The 11,539-nt window shown below is 40.1% G+C and overlaps 1 protein-coding gene across 1 annotated transcript in view; it reads left to right on the top strand.

Moving 5' to 3' along the window:
* The window catches only part of Tmod3 (tropomodulin 3), a 57,878-nt gene that overhangs the window by 29,072 nt on the left and 17,267 nt on the right, over nucleotides 1–11,539 (top strand). The window contains exon 3 of the mRNA XM_021206138.1: nucleotides 404–560. Coding sequence (XP_021061797.1) covers nucleotides 404–560 — 157 coding nt within the window. The remainder of the gene's footprint in view (nucleotides 1–403; nucleotides 561–11,539) is intronic.

Here is an 11,539-nt window from a genome sequence, read left to right as displayed (position 1 = left end):
CGCTTGAGTTCCAGTCCTGCATCCTTTGGTGATCAACAGCAGTATGGAAATGTAAGCCAAATAAACCCTTTCCTCCCCAACTTGCTTCTTGGTCATGACGTTTGTGCAGGAATAGAAACCCTGACTAAGACATCCTCTAAAAGTTGTCCTCTGATCTCTACATACATGTCATGGCACATGTGCTCCCTCACACCCAAAATCAGTACATCACTGTTTAAATTTAAAAAAAAAAAGACTTCTGTAATACATTTCACATTCACATGACTAAAATCCTACAAGGTGTTTAATGTCTGTATCATGCTGGCTTCTTCATCTTTCTTGCATGGGAAATCTGTAGAAGCATATACTATTGGCATTCCTGGTGGTTTGGTGGTCATAATGGCTGACTCATTCTCTCTGGCAGAATGCCCTTCTGCCTGCAGGGTTTCGGCAGAAGAACCAGACATCAAAGTCTGCCACGGGACCCTTTGATAGAGAACGGCTCCTTTCTTACCTAGAGAAGCAAGCGTTGGAGCACAAAGACCGGGAAGACTATGTGCCCTACACTGGAGAGAAGAAAGGTAAGTCTAAGACTGTATGTTCTTATTCAGTAGCTTTGGATTCTTTGGGTAATCGATACCCATGGAGAAAATAGTTTTTAGATGTAGATAGTCAGCAGCCTTCAAAATACACTGCTGGTGACCTAAAAGTTTACTAAGTAGTTTAGATACATCACTTATATTTTTATCAACTTATCCAGAATTTTTTTATCCATTCATTAGTGAAATTTGATTACACAGAGGCTTTGTACAACATTACTTCACTACAAGTTGTTGAACCAAATTTAAAACACTCCAGTTTATTACAGAGTGCAAGTGACAGTGAAGCAGTGCTTAAAGTGAAATCCCTTAAAATAATTCATGCTTTTTCATTGTCCCCCTCAATATATATAGTTTTTGTGTGCTAATGTTTCCTATTGTGAGATTCAGGAAGTTTTCTAGTCCTAACACGTTGATATTATAGTATCTAATTCATTCATTCTCTTACATTTGAGTACCCTGTTTTCTTCCTTAATCAATAAACAAGAACAGCCAACCCCTGAAGTGAAGACTTAGCTTAGATTGAACTTTACTTCCTAGAATGAAAGAGTTTACTAGCTGAAGATTCAGCTCAAGTAGTAGTGTCTAAGCCGGGCAGGCAGTGGTGGCACACCCTTTAATCCCAGCACTCAGGAGGCAGAGGCAGGCGGATCTCTGAGTTTGAGGACAGCCTGGTCTACAGAGTGAGCTCCAGGATAGCCGGGGCTATACAGAGAAACCCTGTCTCAAAAAAAGAAGAAGTAGTGTCTAACACAAATAACTTAGAAGTAGGGCATGAGCTACCTGAAAACAGAAACAGGGAACTAAGAACAAGTAGTAGACTTTTAAAGTACAACTAGCTAGAAAATTCTCCAAGATGGCTTAGCTTATATGCAGGGTATACTATAGAAGTTACAGGGAAGGCTGGACAGATAGATGCTCAGTGGTTAAGACCACTTGCTGCTGTTCCAGAGGACCTGAATTCAGTTCCCAGTACCCATATTGTGCAGCTCACAACTGTCTGAGGCTCCAGCTTCAAAGACTCCAACACCTTATTCTGGCCTCTGAGGGTACCTGCACTCGCTTGCACATAACTCCCACCCCCATACACATAATTAAAAAATAATTTGTAGAAATAAAATCATAGTATATAAAACTAGAACCAAATATATAAAGATACAGAATACAATACGTACATGACGTAGGTCCCGTGATGCAATAAAATCCGTTGCTGTTTTTTGCTTTGTTTTTCTTGTTTTTTAATTAGAGGATTTCTTTTTTAAAATGTGTATGTGTGTGTGCTTGTATCTCTGTGTGTTTTGTGCACCCTTCTGTAAGGGTTCCTTGAGGCCAGAAGAGGGGGTCATGTAGTTGCAGTTGTGAGCTGCCCGATATGGGTGCACGGACAAAGGAGAGTATTTATCTAGGCTTTCTACAAATGATGATCATGCACAGTGCTGACCATGGCAGTTATTTCCCAGCATACTGTACAGATCATCAGTAGCCTGTCTCAGTTAAAAAGGCACAGCGCAGTACGTACGTATGACTCTGTCACATGGGGACATCACATGCCCAGCCTCTAATATTCTTTACTGTCTTTCTGTTGCTTGCTTATAAATCCTTCTCCCATTTGCTCCTACCATGCTTCACTCTTATCTGGGCTGCTTTTCCATGTCCATTATTCCAGTGCCCTGACTGCAGTCTGCGTGCTACAGATAGGTGTATTCCAATGGATTCTGCTTGCACTGCTGACTCACCAGGGATGGGCCAGCCCGTCCCTCGGGGGCACTCCTGTTCTCCCCACTCTCCTTGGGGTCCAGCCCTCTGCACTTTATTGTTTCTGTTGTGTTTTTCCCCAACTCTGAGAATGTAATATTCTTGGCTTCCTTCCCAAGAATCCCATATGTGCCACCTTGCTTCCTAGAGGTGACCAGCCAGTTGTCTTAAATGAGTGACTTCTGCAATCCTCTTTACCTCACTTGGTTGCCTCAGCACTCCAGAAAACTCAGGGTCTCCACTGTTCTAAAAGAGGCTTCCTACATCCTGTGGAGAATAAGACTTCTCGGTAGAACATTGGACTCTTGAGTAAGTCAAAAAGCCCACAGTTAGATGTCTTTACAGTGGCAGTATGTAGGGTTTGGTGGTGTCTGAAGCTCCACGATGGGGCTTAACCTGCCACTGTCACTTGTCTTTCATTTGCGGGTAGGACTGTACCGTTTCATACTCCCCAGAATCGGTTTTCCTGGCCTAGTCTTCTTTTTTTTTTTTTTTTTTTTTTTTTTTAAATCAGTTTTAAAATTCCAGTCCTGGACTTTGTTGAATAAGGAAATTAAGGTCAATCAGCTATAATGTTGTCTACTGACAAGTACAGTAAGTAGATGTTTTGTTAGAATTGTGCTTTTAAAAAAAATACATCTATTGAAAGTTATGTGAGGAGCTGGAGAGACAGGCTCACTGATTAAGAGCAGTGGCTGCTCTTCTGGAGGACAGGAGTTAATTCCCAGTACCCAGATGGCGGTTCACAACCATCTATAACTCTAGTCCAGCAAATCTGATGCCCTCCTGTGCTTCCACAGGTACAGCACACATGTGACACATACATGCAAGCAAAAGACATACACATACAACTAAAATCTTAAAGGTTAAAAAAAGAAAGTTAGTTATGAGCATCTGTGTGTGTCAGAGTACAGGTGCCCTAGAAGGCCCAATTTGGGAACATTGAACACTAACATCGTGCCCTGTATGGTGGTACATGCCCTTTATCTGAAGCTTTGTATCTAGGCCAAGCAGGGCAACACAGTGAGACTGTGTCTCAAAAATAAAATAATTGATAATAAAAATGTACATTTGTTCTATTTACTATAAATCAGTCCCTTCATAGTATAAAGTTTATAATAGCCTGGTGTGATATGAACACCTTTAATCCCAGCACTCAGGAGGCAGAGGTAAATGGATTTCTGAGTTCAAGGCCAGCCTGGTCTACAGAGCAAGTTCCAGGACAGCCAGGGCTACACAGAGAAAACTGTTTCAAAAAAACAAAACAAACAAACAAACAAACCTATATATGGGCTGGTGAGATGGCTTGGTGGGTCAGAGCAGTGACTGCTCTTCTGAAAGTCCTGAGTTCAAATCCCAGCAATCACATGGTGGGTCACAACCACTTGTAATGAGATCTGATACCCTCTTCTTGTGTGTCTGAGGACAGCTAAAGTGTACTTATGTGTAATAATAAATAAATCTTTAATATATATATATGTATATATATATATATATACATATATATATATATATATATCAAGTCATCTTATCTGAGGTCAAAATTTCAATAGAGAAGTAATCATGACTTTCAAAAACATGTAAAAATTAAGGTAAATTATGCAATATGTTACTAATACACTTGTTAATGAATGGCTTGGGATAAAAAAATGATACATCCACCCTATATCTATCTGATATCTGTCTGATAAAGCCTAGCATTTCATTCATCCTGTGAGGCAATTAGGGCACAAACCAAAAGTAACCGGTATAAAGGAAAGGCATTAAATTAGCCAGTGTCTCATAGTTACTGAATTTAAAATATTATTAAGAAAAGCACTTTTATTAACTAAGCAATCTCACTACCCAATCCCCTTAATTAAAAAAAAACAAAACTATTTGGGGCTGGAAAGGTGACTCAGCAGTTAAGTGTTTACTACTCTTGTAGAGGATCCAGCACACAGTCATAGCTACCTAGACCTCACCCCTCCAGGATCCAGCACACAGTCATAGCTGCCTAGACCTCACCCCTCCAGGATCCAGCACACAGTCATAGCTGCCTAGACCTCACCCCTCCAGCTCCACGGCATCTGATGCCCTCTGAAGGAGCTTGTATTCAAATAAACATTACCATAAGTGCAACACACACACACACACACACACACACACACACACACACCTCTATAGTGTGTAAAATTATCTTTAAAAACCATCTTTTGTTAATAAAGATTGTGTAAAAGGAAATTCCTGTGCCATAAAAATCTCCCTATGTAAAGTATATGATTCAGTAATGTTAAACATATTCATAGAATTATACAACAACCCCCACAATCTTTAGTTTAGAACAATTTCATCATGCCCCATAGAAAACCTGTATCCATTTGTAATCAATCAGTCTACCACATCCCTGTTCTATTCCATAGCCATAGGCAATCACTGATTTCCTCTCTGGCTCTGGACACTTCCCATCAGTGGGCTGATACTATATAAACTGATGACTGCCTCTCTCACTGTACAGCAGACCTACATTCCCGGCCCTCCCCTCACTCCTTTTAATAGTAGAATCATATTCTATTGTCTTTTGTTCTTTAATATTTGGGTTTCTGAATTTTAGTTATAAATATGCTGCAATGAATATTGTATAAGAATGGTTGTTGCTTTGGGGTGTTTTGCCTTTTAAGACAGTTATATGCTATAGCTCAGGCTGGTCCCAAACTCCTAGGGGTCCTCCTGCCTTAGTCTTCCAGGTGCTGGGGTTGCGGGTGATTAATGAGCCATTACTCTCAGCTTTTTGATTTGTTTTGGATTCATGCTTGGGATTGGAAGGGGGGAATCTAACTTCATGGAATTTTGCATGTGACTGTCTAGTTGTCTACTGACCTTTTTCAATTGAATTGTCTTATGTTCTTGTAGGTGAATCAGTTGCCCAAAGTGTAAGAGTTAACTTATAGATTCTATCCCATTGATCTAAATATCTTTTCTTCTACACGGCAATGCTGACTTAATTACATTAGGTTTGCACTGAATCTTCAGATGGTCAAGTGTGAGTTCTCTGGTATTGGCCCTTCTCAGGTAGCTTGGCCTGCTTAGATTTCTGTAAGGCTGTTCTGGCTTGCTTAAATTTCATATGATTCTCAGTTAGCTTGTCACTTCATATAAAGTGAACATTTGGGATTTTGAAAAGAACTCAAATCAAAAAATAAAGAAAGATCCTACATAATCTATATTCATAGAGCAAATTTAGATCCTACCTAATTTATACCTTCTTATAAAATTAATCTCAATTATTGTATTAAGGTACTCCTAAAGAAAATATGAAGTAATTCCTTTTTTATTGTTGAATAGGAATTGTCTTTTATTTCTCACTTCTTTTTTTCTTCTGGTACAGACAATTCAACTCCTGACTTCACACATGTTAGGCAAGCTGGCGCCTGCTGAGCTAAAGCCCCAGCCCCACACCCTTCTTATTAAAAATAGATTCTTTTCTCATATAACACACCCTAATTACAGTTTCCCCTCCCTCCACTCCTCCCAGTTCCTTCCCACCTCCCCGCCTATCTGGATCCACTCCCTTTCCGCCTCTCATCAGGAAAGAACAGGGTGAAGTAATTACTTTTTATTATTAACACATTTCTACATATGGAGAGATTATAATAAAAAGAATCCCAAGACAGTTACCAAGTCCACGTCAGGAGCTATTTAAAAATAATGTCTGGTATGTGTGCTACCACTCTTTCATAGTCCTAGTAAGATTACAACAGCTCATTTTTAAAGCTGAATTTATTTAGAAATAAGACATTAAGTTATATATAAAATATGTGAATTCATTAAAAATCATTATCCCTCCAAAGATTGTTGCTTTATTTGGTGCCTTTAAAAATGTGTAACTACATCTTTGTACTTATCAAAAATTAATAAAATGAGTTTGATTCCAAAATAAAGATAAAAATTTGTGTTAGAATTTCCATAGGTCTTCAGAAAGTCTTTTGGCTTTTTTTTTTTTTCTATCAAGGTTTATTTTGTACTTTTAAGCATTAGTAGAAGTTTGTGGGTGGGGGAAATCAGATATGAATAATACCTCAAGAGCTGTGAGTGAGGATTATAAAAATAAACATCTTAGATTTTTTACAAGGCTTTAGATTCCTTCAGCTCCTCCAAGACATGGACAGCTATTTGGTAGTCTGATTGGTTTTCTTTCTTTTTCATTTTTTTTTTCTAGCTTCATTTTTTAAGCCCATGCTGGCCTCAGACTTAGTACATATTAGACCTGAGGGTGACCTGGAACTTAAGCCACTTCCTCCCACAGAAGGCTACATCAGATTTTCTTTTTTTTTTTTTTCTCTCTTTAAATTGACAAAAATAGGAACTATATATATTTACAATATGCAGCAAACCTCTTTTTATATGTGCACAGTATAGAATGGAAAAATCAGGGCATTTGATACATGGTTGTGTTTTGTTTTGTTTTGTTTTGTTTTATTCTCAACCTTGCCTACTGGCTGTTGGGATGCAGATACGCATCAGACCAACTAATAAGCCAGAGTCTCTGGGATACACCTCAAATATCAGAATTTCTCAACACTTGTTGCCAAGTCTACTCTGCATTCACTACTTAGAACCAGACATGAACAGCAGGAAAGGCAGGCAGGCTTGAGCTGGGCAAGCGCGGGCACAGTGGAAGTCATACCTGCTATACCACACATGCTCCGGAGCCTGTGCATCCCAGCCCTCCTGTGTACCATTTTCATTGAAATAGTAATCCCGGTGAGGATTTTAGGACACAATTACTTAATAATAATGAAAAATTACATAAAAGACTAAAGAGGTGGCTCAGGGGTCAAGAGCACTTGCTACTGGGACACAGGTTTAGTTTGCAGGAAACATACGCAGTGACTCACAACTTTAAATCCATTTCCAGGCATACAACACCCTCTTCTGGCATCTGTTAGCACCAAATATACACATGGCAATGCGTGGTCTAAGACTCATAAATAAAATAAAGATGAATAGTAAAAGATATATGTAATCTATTAGTTAAAAATAGTAAAAAAAAAAAAAAAAAAAAAATTGATCACCAGAACCCCTAAATTTTGAGATGTTATACATGCTACCACATAGCCTGGCATTTTGTTGTTGTCGTTGTTGTAGGGTGATGGTGTTCTACTAGAAATAATTAAGTTTTTAAGCTACCAATGTATTGGAAGAAGCACTGGCTTAAAGAGTTTGGAAACTTACTTCAGGGCTTGAGAGATGGCTCAGTAGTTGAGAGCACCAGTTTCTCTTCCAGAGGACCCACATGGCAGCTCACAGTCATCTATAACTCTGGTTCCAGAGGATCTGGTGCCCTCTTCTGGCCTCTGTGAGCACCAGGCATGTATATGTGATACATAGACCTACATGCACAGGCAAAACGCCCATATACATAAAATTATTTCTAGTTAGTTAGCTCATCTTTGAACCAGCATGTGTGAATTATGCTGTATAAAATCGGGCCATTTGGACTAAAAAGTTGCTCACCAAGTTGTTATTCAGCAAGTTGATAAGGATGACCAGATCATAGATTCTGTCCATGAAAAATCTCAAGGGAGGGAGGCACACAAAATAGTCTTAATTTGCCTTTTCCTGATGACTAAGGTTGTTAAACACTCCATTTACATTTTTTTCTTCTGAGAATTGCTTGTTCATTTCATTAACCCAATTGTGGATTAGCCCAGTTTTAAATGCTGTGCAGAAAGCTTTTAATTTCATGCAACCTACCTATTGATATTTGAGATTGGTTCCTATACTGTTGAAGTTCTGTTCAGAAAGCTTTTCCGTACGCCCAATGTTTTGAAGAGTATTCCTAGCAGTTTGAGGTTTTAAATTAAGGTATTTATTCCATTTCTAATCGGTTCTTACATAGCGTGAGAGATAATGGATCTAATTGTGTTCCACTGCAGATGGACTCCCAGGTTTGCCACCACTTCTTGTTGACTAGGCTCTCCTCTATAGCATCCTCCTCTACGGCATCCTCCTCTACTGCATCCTCCTCTACTCCATCCTCCTCTACGGCATCCTCCTCTACGGCATCCTCCTCTACTCTTTTGGCCACCTTCATTAGAGGTTAGATGTCCACAGCTTTGTCGGTGTATTCCAGTCCTCTATTTGGTTCCAAGTCCATAGCTACTGTAGTGCGGTTTGAGGTTTGGGGATAATTCCAGTTTTGTTCTTGCTCTTTAGGATTGCTCTGGCTACCTATGGACTTCTGTGATTCCATATGTATTATTGGGTTCCCCAGAGCTATGAAATAGCATCCAAATTTTGATGGGCATTGTGTTAAATCTGTAGATTAATTTTGGTACCAAAGTCATTTTCACAGTTAATTCTGCCAATCCAAGAGCATGGAAGATCCTCTATTATCTAATATCTTCATTGACTTCCTTTTCCAGTTGTCTTAAGTTTTCTTTGTAGAGGTCTTTTTAGCAGAAGAAGGAGCTCAATATGAATGGAATATTTTTCTTCTCTTTTTTTTTAAAGATTTATTTATTTACTTTATGTATATGGGTACACTGTAGCTGTACAGATGGTTGTTAGCCTTCATGTGGTTGTTGGGAATTGAATTTTAGGCTCGCTCCAGTCGGCCCTGCTCTCTCAGTCTCTGTTCGCTCCGGCCCAAAAATTTCTTTATTATTATGCATAAGTACACTGTAGCTGTCTTCAGACGCACCAGAAGAGGGTGCTTGGATTTGAACTCAGGACCTTCAGAAGAACAGTCACTGCTCTTACCTGCTCAGCCATCTCACCAGCCCTACTTTCTTTCTCTTTAAGAGTTCAGTGTGTGAGCCGGGCATGGTGGCGCACACCTTTAATCCCAGCACTTGGGAGGCAGAGGCATGCGGATTTCTGAGTTTGAGGCCAGCCTGGTCTACAAAGTGAGTTCCAGGACAGCCAGGGCTATAAAGAGAAACCCTGTCTCAAAAAATCAAAAAACAAAACAAAACAAAGAGTTCAGAGTGTGTGTGTGTGTGTGTGTGTGTGTGTGTGTGTGTGTGTGTGTGTAGAGACTACTGTTTTCTTAAAAGTTAGATGATGGTGTACACCTTTAATCCCAGCACTCCCAAAGTAGATGAAGGAGAGGTCTATAGATCGAGTTCCAAGACATCCAGGGCTACACAAAGAAACTTTCTTGAAAAGCTGGGGGGGGGGGGTTGCATAAGATCTTTTAAGTACAGACAATTATATGGTTGGTAATAAGGAATCCTTGTCTAATTACTGTAGCTACGACTTCAGGCTCTGTCTTCACTAGATGCTCTGTGTATGTATGTCATTAATACATCCTCATTGCTAGAGCTAAGACTTAAAGTACTAATTTCAACTGGCGCTCTGTGGTATGTATGGAGTTAACACATCCTCATTAATACAAAGTCATCTGGATTGACCCAGTGTCAAAATCAGAAAATCCCTGGCTTTGAATTCAGATATAAGAAGTTACAAAAACTGCTATTCTCACTGTGTTAATTTTTCTGTCATTTTAACAGATACCTGAGAAAAACAGCTTTGCTCCTTTTAAAGGAAAACTTGAGGGCTGGTGTGGTAGCACACACCTTTAGTCCCTTGCACGTGGGACACAGGAGGATCCGAGATCAAAGCCAACCAGGGCTATACAGTGAGAGCATCCTTTACAAGTTTATATTTGCTCGCTGCCCTGAAAGTGTCAGTACAGTCAACTGGCTCCTTTATCATGGGGCCTAGAGTGAAGCAGAACGCCGTAGTGAGAGCATGTTGTGGAACAGAGATGCATGACACATGGCAGCCAGGAAGGGGCCAGAAATGGGGTGTATCTCCCCAGACCTCTTCAGTAACTTGCTTGTAACTAGTTTCCTTATCCTACCCCACCCCCAACCCCACATTCCAGTGCCATCATGTGGCATCATGATCCACCTAGGCATTAGGTCACTGCCCTCATGATCCAGTTACTAATAGTGACTGGATTACCAACTGGGAGACAGGACCTCTGCCCAGGAACTTTTGAGGTACTTCACAGCTGAGCTATAACAACCAAAACAACAGAATAAACCATAACTGACTAGTATCTGCTGTACTGGTTAGCACAGACATCAAACTAGATGTTTCTATTGAGCACTTGAAATATAGCTGAATTTTTAATCAAATAGCCACAACTATAGCATTGAATGCAGTGAATAATATAATAGCAATAGAATCAGAGTCTGTCTTAATAATAATAAATCTTTAATTATTAAAAATAACCAAAGAATCTAATGGAAAAGCATACAGCAGCGTAATATAATAGCGATAGAGACAGAGTCTATCTTCAGTGCTGGGGGGCACTGAGTACAGGGGAAGTGGAGAGGAAAACCTCCCCAAGGCTTGCCTGTCAGCTGGGAGAGACTGGTGGAAGGGCAGCAGAGCTACAACTTTTCCCAGGCCATCCTCCTGCCATTGAGAGGAAAGCAGATAAGGTAAACAAGGGTCAAGTTACCCTCCAGGGCACAGAGAGCCAGGTGTGGGAGGTGGAAAATGGCTGCTACCTGTTACCTAGAGAGTTTTAGTCAGGGCTCTATGTCGGGGGCAGGGCTCACAGGAAAGTAGGCAGCTCCCGCTCCTGATACGTTCTCCAAATGGGTCATCACTCAGGAGGCAGAGGCAAGTGGATCTCTGCGTTGAAGGTCAGCCTGGTCTACATGGTGAGTTCTGGGGTAGCCAGGGCTACACAGACCCTGTCTCAAACAAAGAAAAAATCAATAATGATAATAAATCTTTAATTATAAAAAATAACCAAGGAATCTAATGGAGAAGCATACAGCAGCATAATATAAAGAGGTGGAGAGCTTTAGGCAGAGATGCATAGATGCGTGATAACTTGGGCTTTTTCTTTCTTTTGAGACAAGCTCCCATAAGCTCAGGGTAACCTTGAACTTGTGATCTTCTTGCATCTACCTCCCTCACAGCTAGCTAGTGTCCTAGCCTCAGAGGAACAATTGTTGAGTTTTAGGACACACTTGGGATATAGAAAAATTTCCCCGCAATTAAATTAGAACTTGAGTATCTAGAATTGTCTCTGCTGTTCCTCAAGTCACCATAACAGTTTGTAGTAAGAAATTGGATGCCTTTTTAATTTTTATAAATTTTCTAGGATTTCGGGGTGTATGTGTGGGTGTGGTGTGTGAGTATGTGTGAGTGAGTGTGTGATGTGTGCATGTGGTGTGTGAGTGTGTGTGTGTGTGTGT

Source organism: Mus pahari, chromosome 10 (genome assembly GCF_900095145.1).
Source record: "Mus pahari chromosome 10, PAHARI_EIJ_v1.1, whole genome shotgun sequence".
NCBI lineage: Eukaryota > Metazoa > Chordata > Mammalia > Rodentia > Muridae > Mus > Mus pahari.
This window is presented reverse-complemented; position numbering and strand designations above follow the sequence as displayed.